The sequence below is a fragment of the Citrus sinensis genome, chromosome 2 (genome assembly GCF_022201045.2).
Source record: "Citrus sinensis cultivar Valencia sweet orange chromosome 2, DVS_A1.0, whole genome shotgun sequence".
Lineage (NCBI taxonomy): Eukaryota > Viridiplantae > Streptophyta > Magnoliopsida > Sapindales > Rutaceae > Citrus > Citrus sinensis.
Window position 1 is genome coordinate 21,684,170 of NC_068557.1, and position 14,829 is coordinate 21,698,998.

The window sequence follows — 14,829 nt, forward strand, 5'->3', positions numbered from 1 at the left end:
TCGGGTTGTTTGGGTTAGACAAGGAACAATCTGAACATATAGTTCGGGTCGGTTCGGCTCGGGTCATTAATTCGGGTTATGTTCGGGTTGGATCGGGTTGGATTTAAAATGGGTAGGATTGAGTTCGGGTCAATTTGGGTTAGTTCGGGTCAATTCGGGTCAATTTGGGTCAGTTCGGGTCAATTCGGGTCAATTCGGGTCGGTTGAAATATGGTCAGTTTGGGTCAGTTGAAATCAGGTCAATTCGGGTCAGTACGTTTTTTTTTTTTTTTTTAAGAACCCGATCGGGTATTCGGATCGGGTCGGGTTTGACCCGAACCGATCACAACCCGATCGGATTTGTAAATTTCAAACCGATCGGGTTTCGATTCTGACCCGATCCGACCCGAACCCGAAATTTATCGGGTCGGGTCGGATCGGGTAAAATGCCCACCCCTAAGAGTTCTAAAAGAGTGTGAGGAGCTCGACTCAAAAGTAAGACCATGCGGAAGTGAAACTACAAATAAGGAAACATGGGGGACTCAACTGAAATTTTACCAACCTCTTTGCATATATTATGTTTGGCACCCTAAAATATATGCTTGTCCCGTTATAACCCACATTTGTTCAGTATTCTTCAATATGGTCCTCATTTACTGCCAGCTGAGTTTTATTATTTTATGTTACAGCCTAGTTAAGTTTAGGATTTCTTTATTATGGCCCTCATCAAATCTTGATTCCTCTTGTCAGAATTATTATAAATTATGGGACGAAGTTATATTTTCATTATTATGTTAACCATTTATATATACATGGGTTCCTCGTACTTTAATAAATGAGATGGTGCGTTAGCATTCCCGCACTTAAATAAAGTATAAGAGTTCTCATGACTCAAATATAGGTATATATTAATATATAAAATATTAAAACTTATTTCAAAATTAATTGGTGTTAACACGCATGAGATGACCTAATTTTATTTGAAAGTGTTAGTAACTTAAAAGCTTTTTCAATTTACGTATTTGTATTACACAAGGTTAGTGATAACGTATCGTGTGGAATCCCGATTCATGAGTTGAAACTGTCTTTCGAGGTTGGTGTTCATGAGTTGAAATAGCAATAGCAAAGAACAAAGAACAAAGAACAAAGAAAGAAGCAAAGAAGCGTCACCGTCAACTCGTACATACTCGTTGAGTCAAGTCAAGCATATATTATTACTCAACTGCCTGCCTCATCACCGTCCAAAGAAAATAAACCATCATACTATCTAACATCACTTGGACGACTCTACACTAGCAAATTAAAATTATTTCATTTCAAGTGACGGCTAAATAAAAGTTTCAATTTTAAATTAATTTGAATGTGAACCAAAATTTTAGCAACTATTTGCTTTATATTCTCTCAAATTAGATGAAGAAATTAATAATCGTTGTTTTGTTGGGTGAGATTGTGGTAAAGAATCTTGAAGTAGGTACTACTAGAAGTTTGAGGTTTAAATTCTGCTCATTGCAGCTAGTGTTTGAGAGAGCGTACATATTTTGTTTACATGTATGTAATATTTAAGAAAAGAAATTAAACAATGAAGAAGTTAATAATACATATAATACTCAATGAACAATATGCATGACTCGGTCGAGTTGACTTGCTGAGTCCATGGCCTAAGTGGTCTTCGTTCTTGTTTTAAGCTGCTTATGTAACAATCATCAATTCAATGTTCAATTTTAGACTACAGAACAAGTCTTAATTAACTGATAATTGAGTAGGAATCTAAATGGTAAATCACAACGTTGTCTATGATCATTGTCAACGGTTTAGATCAAAATTCATTTAAATTAACAACAAGATTGCTCGCATAAACATAATGCCAAACTCAATAATTTTTTAACCCCTTAGTCAATGTTTAGCACGCAAGATTCGATTGCATTTAGATTAGATTAGATTAGTTTGGAATATGCATAGTACTCTCTTAGTTTTGTACAAGATAGGATTGGACTGTGTTAAATTAAATTTGAATGAAGTTGTTCATAGATATTTATTGAGAACAATTAAAATTAATTTTAAAATACAACTAATTAAAAATATATGTAATAAATTAGTAATTGGTGTTATAATTATAATAAACAAATTTAAGTTTTTAAATTATACATTTCTATATATATGAGATATACTATTGCCTATAAGATAAATGATTGAAGCTATTTAAATATTTAAATTACTATAGATGATTATTTTTTGTCCTTAATAGTAATTTAATGAATGGTTATTTTTATAATATTTTTTTATGATTTAATTATAGTATGAGGTCATTTGAACCCACCAAATTACTTTCTACAAACAATTGGTCAAAAAACCCGTAGCCTAAATTAAAATTAGACAATGTACACTTCATAATAACAAAAATAACCCCAATTTAATTTATTTTTGAATAATAAATTATTCACCTCTGTTTTTGTAATCAAAATTGATCTTTTATGGACTAGATAAGCTTACAAAGTGTGGACAATAAAAATAAACAAAAAAGTACTTTAAGTTTCTAAAAATTCAACTCTTAATTTGATAGCAATAAACATTGATTTATCTCTTTATTATTCATTTTTGTACTTGTAATGGAAAAAGAATTCTCTACAATTCTGTTATCAATTGCAAACTTACAACTCTCAAATGGGGATTGGTGCTAAATATTAAGTATGGACGCTCAGATCTTGTTTTTGTGTTTTTTTCTTTTGGTGCTATTTGCCTTTGGTTTTACGGTTAATTGATCATTATGCAATTCTTCATATAATATACTTCTAGTGTTTATACAATTTTTAAATATTCCTCTGCTAAAGGATTCCATAAAAGCCCAATTCATGCCTCGTGAAATAAATGCTAAAACTTGCTTAAATTAAAGGTCTCCAACAACAAATGCGGATGGTAATTCAATTTGATTCCTTTGTTCCATTAATTTTTACATTTTTTTTCTTTTTTTTCTTTTTGAATGAATATTATTTGTTTACAATGAAATTATGTTTAGCTTAAAATAAATTTTGAATTTAAATTAGGATGAGAACAAAGAAAAGTATAATTAATTAAGTATATGTCTTGTCCTTAATAGTAAATTATTTATAGGCATTTTAATAATTGAAATTTCTAATTAAAAAATAGGTGCAAAAAGTATTTTTAAGTCAAATAGCCTAATTTTAATTAAAAAGAGCTACTACGTGTATTTTTATTATTTAAATATCCAAAATACTTAATTTATTTTTTGTAAGGATAAAATTTTGTTAATGGTCAACTCAACAGTATAAGTATTAAAAATTGAAATGAATAGGACTTGAGTGTCAAAATTTAGAAATACTATTTAGTTTCTTTTTTTTATTTTTAACAAAACATAGACTATAGTGCAATTAAACGAAAAAAAAAAAGACAAAGCAAGGGGTTACTTATCCTATTGGTATCGTAATTTTGCCCAATTTGATAATTCAAAAGAAAGTGAAAAAGAACTATGCAATCCATGAATTTGATAAGAGGAAAAAAAGTAAAAAGGGTTGTACAATATATTTTAGTACTAAACTCTCAAACTTTGTTTGGGTCAGATGAACTTTATTCAAAATATAGCTTTTCAATTTATTATAAATAAATCTCATTTCTTAGATCTCACGGCCCAAAAATAATGTTAAATGGAGAAAATCAGATGATTATGGAGGAAAGGTGAAGAAGAATGGGAAAATAAAATTATCGCTATACTTATAACTAAATTGTAAATAAGAAAGAATGTAAGGGATTCAATCAAAAAAAGACAAAAGAGGGGTACGGTGTCACAGGGTATCATAGCTTTGTCCAATTCTAATATGAAAGTGCTCAATTAATTTTCATCATATATTAGATGATTCAGGGCCAGTTTGGGAATATTGTAGCTTTTAAAATAATTATTGTTAGTTTTGTTGTAGAAATAATCAGCTATAAAGAGAATCAATTAAGTGTTTAGTAAATTTTGTTTTCAATAGTATTGTGAGTTTTGAAAGCAATTATGGACATTTGGTAAATTTTACTGTTAAATTGCTGAGAAAAAATAAATGACTAAAATGTACATAATACAAGATAAAATTTACTTATACATATAAAAACATATACATATAATATTTTTAATTGTGTATTATAATAATTTTTACTAAAAATAAAATTTATAATATATTGATTTTACTTTTTTATTTTTTATCTTAAAACAATTGATAATTAAATTAATAATATAGTGAAACAAATTTAATAATAATTCGACCAACAAATTGATATTAATAAATTTATATTAATGAATTATGATAAATATTTATTTTATTTCCAATTTGAATAAGGATAATTTTAGATTTAGTTAATAATTTTAAGGATATTTATAAAATTGTATTAAAAGATAAAATTGATTTTCAAAATTAAAATTTAAAAATTACTCTTTTCTATTTTTTAAAATTAGCTTAGGAAGTGACAAAAATAATTTTAATTTTTTTATTAAATATTAAAATTAACTTTTAAATTTTTAAAATTATTTCTAGAACTCCTAAAAGCGACAATGATTTAGTAAATAATTGGTAGCTTCTGTCAAATTGTTGATGTGATGAAAATTTGATGATCTCATCTTGAAGAAGTCATGTCAATCTTTGCGTGCGTCAATAATGGGTGGTTGTTAGGACAGGCGGCTATATATTTTTCAATTTACAAATTTCGCCTAGAATTAGTCACTTTCCGTAACGATGCCGATGGAAATAGGTGACGTCATGACGAACATTAAAATTGATCGTCAAAATTCGATGCCATGATCTTAATTAATTTGCTATAATTTGAAGCATTGAACAGTAGTTAGGTCTTTGAAACGTTCATATATGTATATATAATTTGGTATTGTTTATTAATTTGCCAATTTAAAAACATTTAAGTTGTTATCACCTGATCTTGAAAATCAGCTCAACCAAGAAGTACATCTACTGAATTTAAAATTTATTTTACAATCCCTGACTACAAAAAAAAAAAAAAAATGATTCTCAGGATCTTTTAAAAGGAGACTGCATGCTAATTGGTTTAGTAGTCAAGTGATTTTAAGAGTTACGTAGGTCACTGGAATTAGTCTTCTACGTACTTTTCATGGTTGCATAAGTCTAAAATTCAATTCAATCAATTATAATGTTTTGTCATTTTCTATGGTTTTCATAAAGGTGAGGCTATAAGCGGGATTTGATAAGTGTTTTATAAAGGTGTGAGGAGCTCAACTCAAGTCTCAATAGGAAGGCCATGTGATGATGTGAAGTGAACTACAAACCCCCAAGTTTCGAAAAGAATAGGGGAACACAAGGGACTGATTTGAATTTTTTTCTAAATTTTATGCATATATTAGTTTGGCCCCCCTAAACTTTATATTTATCCGTTATGAGCCAATGATGTTTCATATTCTTCATTATGGTCCTCATTTTTGGCCATCTGAGTTTTATTATTTCATGTTATAGCCTGGTCAGATTTAGGATTTCTTTGTTAAGACCCTTATCAAACCAAAATCTTAATTCTTCCACTTGTCATAATTATTATAAATTTTAGGAGGAAGTTTATATTTTTATTATTACGTCCCCCATATATTTATGAGTTCCTCTACTTCAATAGATGAGGAACGCCATGTGATATAATAGCATTCCTACACTTAAATAAAGTGTGAGAACCCTCATCAGAAAATAAATTTATATGTGTGTGTATATATATTCTCATAATAATAATTATTATTATTATTTCAAAATTAGTCAATTATGATGTAATAACATGCACGAGACGACCTAATTTTATTAGAAACTGTTGGTAACCAAAAAAACTTTTTCAATTTACCTATTTAAATTACACAAGGTTATTGTAACATTCTAGATCAAAGAATAAAAAACAAGGAACAAAGACAGAATCAAAGAAGCGTCACCGTCAACTCGTAAATACTCGTTGAGTCAAGTCAAGCATATATTATTACAGAACTGCCTGCCTTATCACCGTCCAAAGAAAATGAACCATCATACGATCAGTGGCGGATCTAGAAAAATAATTTACCGGGGGCTAAATTAGATAATAGTAAAATATAAAAAATTAAAATTTTGAATATATAAAATATTTATAATTAGTCTCTACGCATTTTTATATTTTAAAAATGTTATGCAATAGGCTCATTATCAATATTATTAAATTTATTATTTCTTATAGAAACAATCAAACTATCACGTATCCCATCCGATTCCAAAGATGATTCTTCATGAGTTTTATTACTGAAACTGTTCGTTCTACTATTATTATATAAACTGGAAGAATTAACCATATTTTTTAGAATAGAAAATTTTTTAGTAGTGGGCTATCATTATTTTTAATTAAAATATATATTTTTATATTTTTTAAAAATCAAAGTTTAAATTTTATGGGGTTTATATTTTATAGTGACTATTTTAATAAATTTAATGAGGCTAATTAAAAAATTAAAAAAATTCTTTTATTTTTAAATTTTTTTTTTGGCCAGTGGGGGCTTGAGCCCCCACTGGTCATGTGCTGCATCCGCCTCTGCATACGATCCAACATCACTTGAACGAGTCTCTGGACCTACCGTTGACGTGGTTGACTTGAAATTATTTCATTTCAAGTGACGACTAAATACAAGTTTCATTTTTAAATTAATCTGAATGTGAAACAAATTTTAGTAACTATTTGCTTTATTTTCTTTCAAATTAGATGAAGAAATTAATAGTCGCTGTTTTGTTGGGTGAGCTTTTGGTAAACAAATCTTGAAGTACGTACTACTAGACGATTGAAGTTTAATTACGCTCACTGCAGCTAGTGCTTGAGAGAGCATACATATTTGGTTCACATGTATGTAATATTTAAGAAAATCAATTAAAAGAAATTAAACAATGAAGAAGTTAATAATACATATAATACTCAATGAACAATATGCATGACTCGGTCGAGTTGACTTGCTGAGTCCATGGCCTAAGTGGTCCTCGTTCTTGTCTTAAGCTGCTTATGCGACCATCATCAATTCAATGTTCAATTTTAGACTACAGAACAAATCATCATCATCAATTCAATGTTCAATTTTAGACTAGAGAACAAATCTAAACGCGTAATTGAGTAAGAATCCAAATGGTAAATTAGAAACTTGTCTATGATTATTATCAACGGTTTAGATCAAAATTCCTTTAAATTAACAACAAGATTGCCCGCATAAACATAATGTCAAACTTAATAATTTTTTAACCCCTTAGTCAATGGTTCGCACTCAGAATTAGATTTTATTGACTAATAGAATTAGATTGGATTAGTCTAGATTATACATAGTACTCTCTTAGTTCTGTACAAGAGAGGATTAAACTCTGTTAAATTAAATTTGAATGAAGTTATTCGTAGATATTTAATGAGGAAAATTAAAATTAATTTTAAAATACAACTAACTAAAAAAACAAATATATAATAAATTAGTAATTGGTAGTTATAATTATAACAAACAAATTTAAATTATTTAAATTTTACATTTTTATATATATGAGATATATTATTGCCTATAAGATAAATGATTAAAGCTACTTAAATATTAAATTAACCATACATCAATTATTTTAAAAATATTTTAGAACATAACCAACCAATGAATAGCATGCTTCTTGATAATAATTTTGTTAATATATATAATATGCTATTAACTGAGTATTTTAAAATAAAATAAAATAAAATAAGACGTCATAAATTCACATATAAGTAAATAAGTACTTAAGAATAAATTAATTGACTAATAGCAAATAAATAAATATTTTGAATTATTAAATAAAAAGAGAAGATTTTGATAAATGAACGAAATATATCTTCTTAGTCTAATCAATAGTTTAGAATTAAATGTAAATCTAATACATTTAATCCATTTCTAATTATGCATGCCAAATAAATATTTTGTCCCAAAATTTAATCTAGCTTCGCTACATTGCCATGGACAGAGAAGACTTATCCGAAGATTTCACATTATATGGACCCCATGATGCCACTGGCGAATGTGTACAAACTCAGCAGCCAATACGAGGAAAGCTACACGAAATTTTCTTCAGCTCACTCTGAACCACAAAAAGGCTCTATAAATATTAAATACCAACCAATGCGGCTTAGCATACCCAACAAGGAGTTAACAAAAGCCAAAGCAACAAAGTTAACCATTTTCTCTCAAAGAGCAGGCTTTCTGTTTGCATCATCATCTCCATCAAAACAATTAAAACCCATGACGGTATGAAATTTGGAATTAGTTTTTTTACATGCACTTACGGCCTTATGAGTTTCTTGAATGGGAAACTAATTTTTTTTTTTCTTTTTCTTGGTTTTGTTCATCTGATATTACAGCAAAAGGTTGTGATCAAATTGACATTGGAAGGCCACAAGTCCCGCTCTAAGGCTCTGAAGATCGCCGTCGGCGTTTCAGGTAACAAATACTTTATTTATAACAATTTTATATTAAGCAGAAGCATAACAGTCGCAAACATACAGTGTATCTGGGTACTAAATATATAATTGTTTATTACAGGAGTGGAATCGGCGTCGTTGAAAGGAGACGACAAGAGCCAGATAGAGGTGACTGGAGATGGGATGGACCCTGTTTTGCTGACTAGTTTGCTGAGAAAGAAGGTCGGATATGCAGAGCTGGTGAGCGTTGGTCCCGCCGGTGAGAAGAAAGATGAAAACAAACCAAAGAATCCTGAGGTCAAACCACAACCACCTCAATACTTGCCTCCCTATTACGGCGGGTGGGTGCCTCACTATGATTACCATGTGGTTTCTGCTGATCGATACGCTGACCCCTGCTCCATCATGTGAGAAGAGAAACAGAGACATGACACAGAGGATTTGAGAAATTAAAATTTGCACTGCACTTGGGGTAGTTATAGTGTGACCTTGGGGTTGGAGATGATAGACGAACAAAAAGAAAGAAAGGGAATTGAAATTCTGATGAAGCAAGTTGATTAATTGGTTGCGTTTCCAGGGGAGAAGCATGCAGTTTAATACTGTATTGATATTGTAATTTGTTGTGTGAATATATAAATAATTGATTTACTATTAAAAAAAAAAAACTTTTTTTAATTACTGTGGGAGAAAGTAGAGATCAGCAAGGTGATGTGAAAATTTGTTAAAATTTTCTAGCTTATTGAAATATAGTGGATTATCTAAATCCTGCAAAAATATCTTTACTCTCTTGGTTTTAATTTTAGGTCTCTTTGAAAGAAGATTACTCCCAAGGACATTCGAGCAATTAGTTATCAATCAATTTTATTTACTTGGCTGTTTAAATTTGATTAGGTATAAAAAATTATGCTTATCCACTTTCCTATTCCCCTACCTTTTTTGAAAGAAAATCTCTTTAAAAAACAAAAAAACAAACGTGTGCTCCATCTACACTAATAATATTGGAGGATTTTTTAAATTAAAAACCCCCCATGGGGTGTGCGAGCTAAGCATGACTCCCTTACTTGTAAATTAAAAATAAAAAAAAATATTCGGGGTATATAAACCAAACTCTCTAACTCAAGAAAGAAATAGCCAACAAGAAAAAATTAGCAAAAGTAAATAAAAGAAACAAAGAATAAGCGGGAGAACACTGTAAAGCCTAACGAAAGAAACCGTATGAAAGTGAGATAGCGAGCAGAGTACTGCTTACGATACTTGCTTCCATTCACTAATTTAAAGTACTTCTTTGAACCAGAGGCCCGCGGGCCAGCAACACTAAAGTCGGGGCTAAGACCATGTCCTCCATTTCCCTCAGGCAAAATTGAGAGTTTGTCCCGAAACCGAACCAAATCAATGTCCACCCTCGTTTGTTAGCTTTCCTCTATTTAGATTACTATACATTACTTACTCCATATTATTTTTATAATAGCTAATAACTCTTTTGGCATAAAATAATTTAAAGGAAAAGAAGTGTAAATCGGTAAATGAGTCATTTACTTAATATTTTATCTTATAAATATAAAATATATATTAATTATAAGTAAAGATACTTAAAAATATCTTATTATTAATTTTTTTCACATCAAAACTTATATTCTTTTTTTAGTATTTTAATTTTTGTTCATACAATTTATTTAATTAATAATAAATATGAATAAAAGTGTATTTGAAAATAAAGATAACACTATAAAGTTATGATGTCAGGAAGATTATTGATTATTAAACTACAGATAAGTGATATTTACTAATTGCAGTAGGGGGATAAATTGTATTTTATAATTTCAGTAGAAAAAATTGAGAATCTCTTTTTTTTTTTTATTGCAGCAAAGAACTTATTAAAACAGTCTTAATGATTGTTCATAATCTCTGAATTAAGGGTTCATTATTGGCTCGATAATGCTGAAATTAGGCGAAATTTTTTGAGATTACGCCATTCGTTCTCGCTCTTGATTGTTGAAGTAATTTTATTCTCAAAAAATGCACCAAATTCAAGAGGAATTTATTAGCAAATAAAACTTACACCACAAAACAATAAACTATTTTAAAGTTGAGAAAAGTTATAATTTGGAAGGCGACAAGAGTCATGCCACATAACCTTCGAAAATCTTTCTCAAAAGAAATATTATCATTTTATTACCTTTTTTTTAAATATCACTTTACCATCAAAATTTTATAATAATTACTTTTTCTCACCTAATATTTTAGCTTTTATCATTTTATCACCAATCTATTATCTGTGAAGAAACTATTGATATCACAGCTGTACTTCAGGAACTTCAATCTATTAAGCCAAAAGTATTAAAATATTTTTAATTTTATCAATTAATTATTTTAGATATATAAACTAATTAACTAATATAAGCATTATTACTCTATCTATAATTAATTTTATATTATTTTATTTTAGAGGATTAAATAGCATTTACAGATCTTAGGGATAAAACAGATTTTTAATCAAAGTTTTGTTAAAAGTTCTATTATTTTTAACGATAAAAATTAAAATATTAAGTGGAAAAAATAATTGCTTAAAAATTTTAATGATAAAGTAACATATTAAAAAAATTAAGTGATAAAATGATAATATCTTTTTTTTAAAAAAAAAAAAAACTACTTGGACTATTTCACCCACTTTTGCCAAATACAAAATTAGTTTTACAATGACTTTGAGACTGTAAAGCTAAATGAATGAAGACAAATTAGGGATGGTTAACATGTCAAACGTCATCGACCTTTTGTTTGTTCATTATCATATTTGGTGGTCATAATTTAATACTAATTGCTAAGTTCACTAGTTAGTCTTTCCACATGCCTTCGTTTTCCATTGCATAGTCAAAGTCATAATGTGAACATTTCTGGTCTCATTCATTTCCTACTTATTTAATTAAATAGGAACATTGCCACTTCAGTTTTTTAATTGGTAGATATCATAATGAATCTTAAACGAAAGAAATTTATCAATAGTCTTAAATCCATTTGGCTATATAATAATGTTGTGCAGATCCAGTCCCAATTTAACAACGAAAATTTATATAATTCTGAAGAACCTACTACAATTAATGATGTTTTTATTATGGGAAAAAATTCTTCATGTTATTATTAGGTTGAATAAAAATTTGATTTCTAGAAAGCAAAGTGTATGCTTTTAATTTTGAATAGTTGGAATGAAGGTACAATGAATTTAAGTTGTCATTATCTTTGAGATCACCAAGAAATTGCCCTCTATACGACTTCTGAACTAGAACCACAAGAGGCGCTATATAAATGCACAATAATAGCCAACAGCCCAACACAGCTCCAAGCCTTCAAACCTCCTAAAGAAATCAAGAATCAAAACAATTTCCAACAGAGCAAGACCATGAAGGTATAAAACCCTGTGATAATTAAACTAATTATGTGTACAAAGTTAAAATATCAAAAATTATTGTGTTCATAAGTGTTTGTTGCGTGTTAAAGTTTAGTCAATATTTGCTGTTCTTTATAACTTTGGTTTAATTGTTGCAGCAAAAGATGGTGATCAAAGTTTATATGAATAAGCACAAGTCCCGCTCGAAGGCCCTAAAGGTCGCAGTTGGATTTTCAGGTAAAATAATCGTTTTCTAATGCTGACATCTTTTTACAAACTTGTACATTGGTAGTAGCAATCCAGTGTTAAATTGCGACCAATTATGCACGAGTCCGCATTAATTAACTATTACTTAGTTTTCATATAATTGAAATCCGCAATGATTATGTCATGGTTCATTTCTTCATGCTTAGGTGTGGAATCAGTGGCATTGAAAGGAGACGACATGAGCCAAATAGAGGTGACGGGAGACGGGGTAGATGCGGTTGCGCTCACGACTTCGTTAAGAAAGAAGGTGGGTTATGCGGAGGTGGTGAGCGTCGGCGCTGCTGGTGCTGGTGCTGGTGCTGGTGAACAGAGCATGGATGATGAAAAAATTGAGGCCAATCCGGAGCCAGTGGTGTGGCCTAATTATCATGTTGCGGCGCCACTGCCTCATTACGATGTTTGCGTGGTTAGAGACTATGACCCCTACAGTTGCTCCATCCTGTAAAAACAAATATACATATACACATACACAGCGAGCCACATACAGGGACGCTGAGAAACAGAGTTAGCTAAATTCGGAGAGATTGGAATTCATAGCGTGGAGGAGCAATCAGTCCAGATGAACCAATAATTCTCAAGTGTGGATGTTTACACGTTAGAAATATTCAGATTTAATGCTATAAACCGTAGTTTTAGCATCTATGCTTCATTGTATAGCGTCAAATGATCTGAATTTCACAACATGCGAACACTTTCCATAGAAATTATATCAAAAGACTATTAGCTCTATCGTACCAACCTTTCATCTGATTAATCGGAGGGCGGGCATTGGTGCATCTGCATGGCTCCTCTGATGCCAACTAATGAGAAATCGACACATGTCGACAAGCTTCTTACTTGGCATCCAGGGAGCCAGGCAGATCAAAGCGTATCCTGCAAAACTCAAATCAAGCAGTTAAAATTTTGTCAGCTGAATAAATCAATTAAGCAAATGCTCCCCTGAGCTATATCTGGAAATTTTTTATGACTCCACTTTCTACGTAGCCAAACACTCACTTCACTTTCGCTTTTGATTTGAGATTCTAGTTTTGCTTAAACTGGGATTTTAAAGACAAATGAAGTAAGCAAAGACAACAGAAAATACAGAGATAAGAGATGGAGTGTAAATAGAGACGGCCACTATTACTAGGAGCATCATTACTTTATTACTAGACAATTAATACTTTCAATAATAGTCCGTTATTAGCTTCAATAATGCTAAAATTAAACCCCAATTCTTGCTTTTTGGAGGATTAAACACTTTTGTCTCTTTCTAATAATATAAAAAATGTGGACCTGCGTGTCTGCATCACTGCGTGTTAGGGATGGTTGATGATAACAACGTGGGGGTGAGTCAAATCAAGTCCATGACGGCCTTTTGACCTGTATTAGACGGAGCCAGAGCCAGCGCATGGGACAAATTACTGCCTCGTTCTGGGTGGTTTAACGGATTTTCTTACGGCCGTTTGAGGGCCTATTTTTTTAAATTTAAAAAAACATTGCTCATAGGAGATTGACAGCTTGGCTTTTGGGACCCATTCGCGTGCCGGAACTACCACGTGCTCTCCGGCTGTGGGCTTGAAGTTTTTGACCCTGATTTGACAAGGCCCATTGGTCCACCCTGTCTCTGGGTAAAGATTGACCCTACTGGCACCCGTTCTTTTCTCTTTTAAAACCCCTACTGCTTTGCATTTATAATTTTATCCTTTTTATTTTAAAATGTGTAAGAGATTTAAAACCTATCTAATTAAACCCGCCTCTGGTTTTGCTCTTGTTTTCTTTCTCCATCACAAACTCTTTAAATCTACAAGGTTTACAAACAAAAAACAAGGCAATTAAAAAAGTAAGAATTTGATTTAAAATAAGTTTACTCACTTATTTACAATTTTTTTTTTTTGGGGAAATATAGTTTTGTCATAGATTATTAACTTTTTGAACATGTTAGAGAACAATCATATTTTGTGCCCATTTTGTTTCTTTTTGAAATGGAATGAGAGAATCAATCATTGGTGTTTACAGAGGAAGAAAATCTGCTGAGAGATGATATTCCAAGAAGATTGAAATGGGGGAGAGAGAGAGTCACTCACATGGTTTATTAAGGAAGTTTAACAATGAAGGTTATTTTATGAATTAAATAGGACATAAAGAGTGGGACTATTTTACCTCACCAAATTATTCACTATATCTACCTTTAAAAAATAATTGTTAATTATTAAAATATTTCTAAATCAAATTATAATTATCGTGTGTGTATATAAATTTTACTCTTTGAATCCATCTTTATATTCAAATAGTGATTTTTATCTCTGTGTTTGTAATTTTTTTTTTTCCGATTAGAACTCGCCTAGAATTTGCACCTCTTTAGAATGAAAATATGAGGAAGAGAGTTCACAATTGTATGTAACTATGTATGCAAGGGAAAACGAGTTGTCCGGTGAATTAAAAAAAAATCATAAAAAATCAATACCAACACTTGGGAGGGGAAAAAAAATTAGTATTCCTTAAAAAACAAAAATGTTCCCAACGCAAACGAAACTCGTCACTCGTTTCTCTTCCTACGACTGTAAGTTCTACCTAAAGCATTAAAATAATTTTTATCTCCATGAGAGAATGTCTCTCTGTCATGAAATCTAGATGTTTAATCGTCCTCTATTATCATCATCGTCACGAAGCTAGAGACATATGCCACAATATATGAAAAAAAAGGTCTCACTTATTGAATATGAAAAATAAAAAATGCAACAAATAATTTTCCTTTTACGAATTCTGGTATTGCTCCAGCCACATGAATATTGAGT

The 14,829-nt window shown here is 30.4% G+C and overlaps 2 protein-coding genes across 3 annotated transcripts in view; both read left to right on the forward strand.

Moving 5' to 3' along the window:
- Window positions 1-9,177, forward strand: part of LOC102626749 (heavy metal-associated isoprenylated plant protein 16-like) — a 47,689-nt gene extending 38,512 nt beyond the window's left edge. The window contains exons 1-3 of one of the 2 annotated variants that reach the window (XM_006469338.4): window positions 8,072-8,230; window positions 8,344-8,422; window positions 8,525-9,177. In XM_006469338.4, the coding sequence (XP_006469401.2) occupies window positions 8,105-8,230; window positions 8,344-8,422; window positions 8,525-8,814 (495 nt within the window). In that variant the 5' untranslated portion in view covers window positions 8,072-8,104 and the 3' untranslated portion in view covers window positions 8,815-9,177. The other variant, XM_052435589.1, reaches the window with a different exon arrangement.
- Window positions 9,178-11,698: 2,521 nt separating this feature from the next.
- Window positions 11,699-12,854, forward strand: LOC102626447 (heavy metal-associated isoprenylated plant protein 46-like). Its single transcript, XM_006469336.4, has 3 exons — window positions 11,699-11,803; window positions 11,944-12,022; window positions 12,199-12,854. Exons 1-3 carry the CDS (start codon window positions 11,798-11,800, stop codon window positions 12,495-12,497), a joined length of 384 nt encoding a protein of 127 aa, XP_006469399.1. The 5' UTR covers window positions 11,699-11,797; the 3' UTR covers window positions 12,498-12,854.
- The last annotated feature ends 1,975 nt before the right edge of the window (window positions 12,855-14,829 follow it).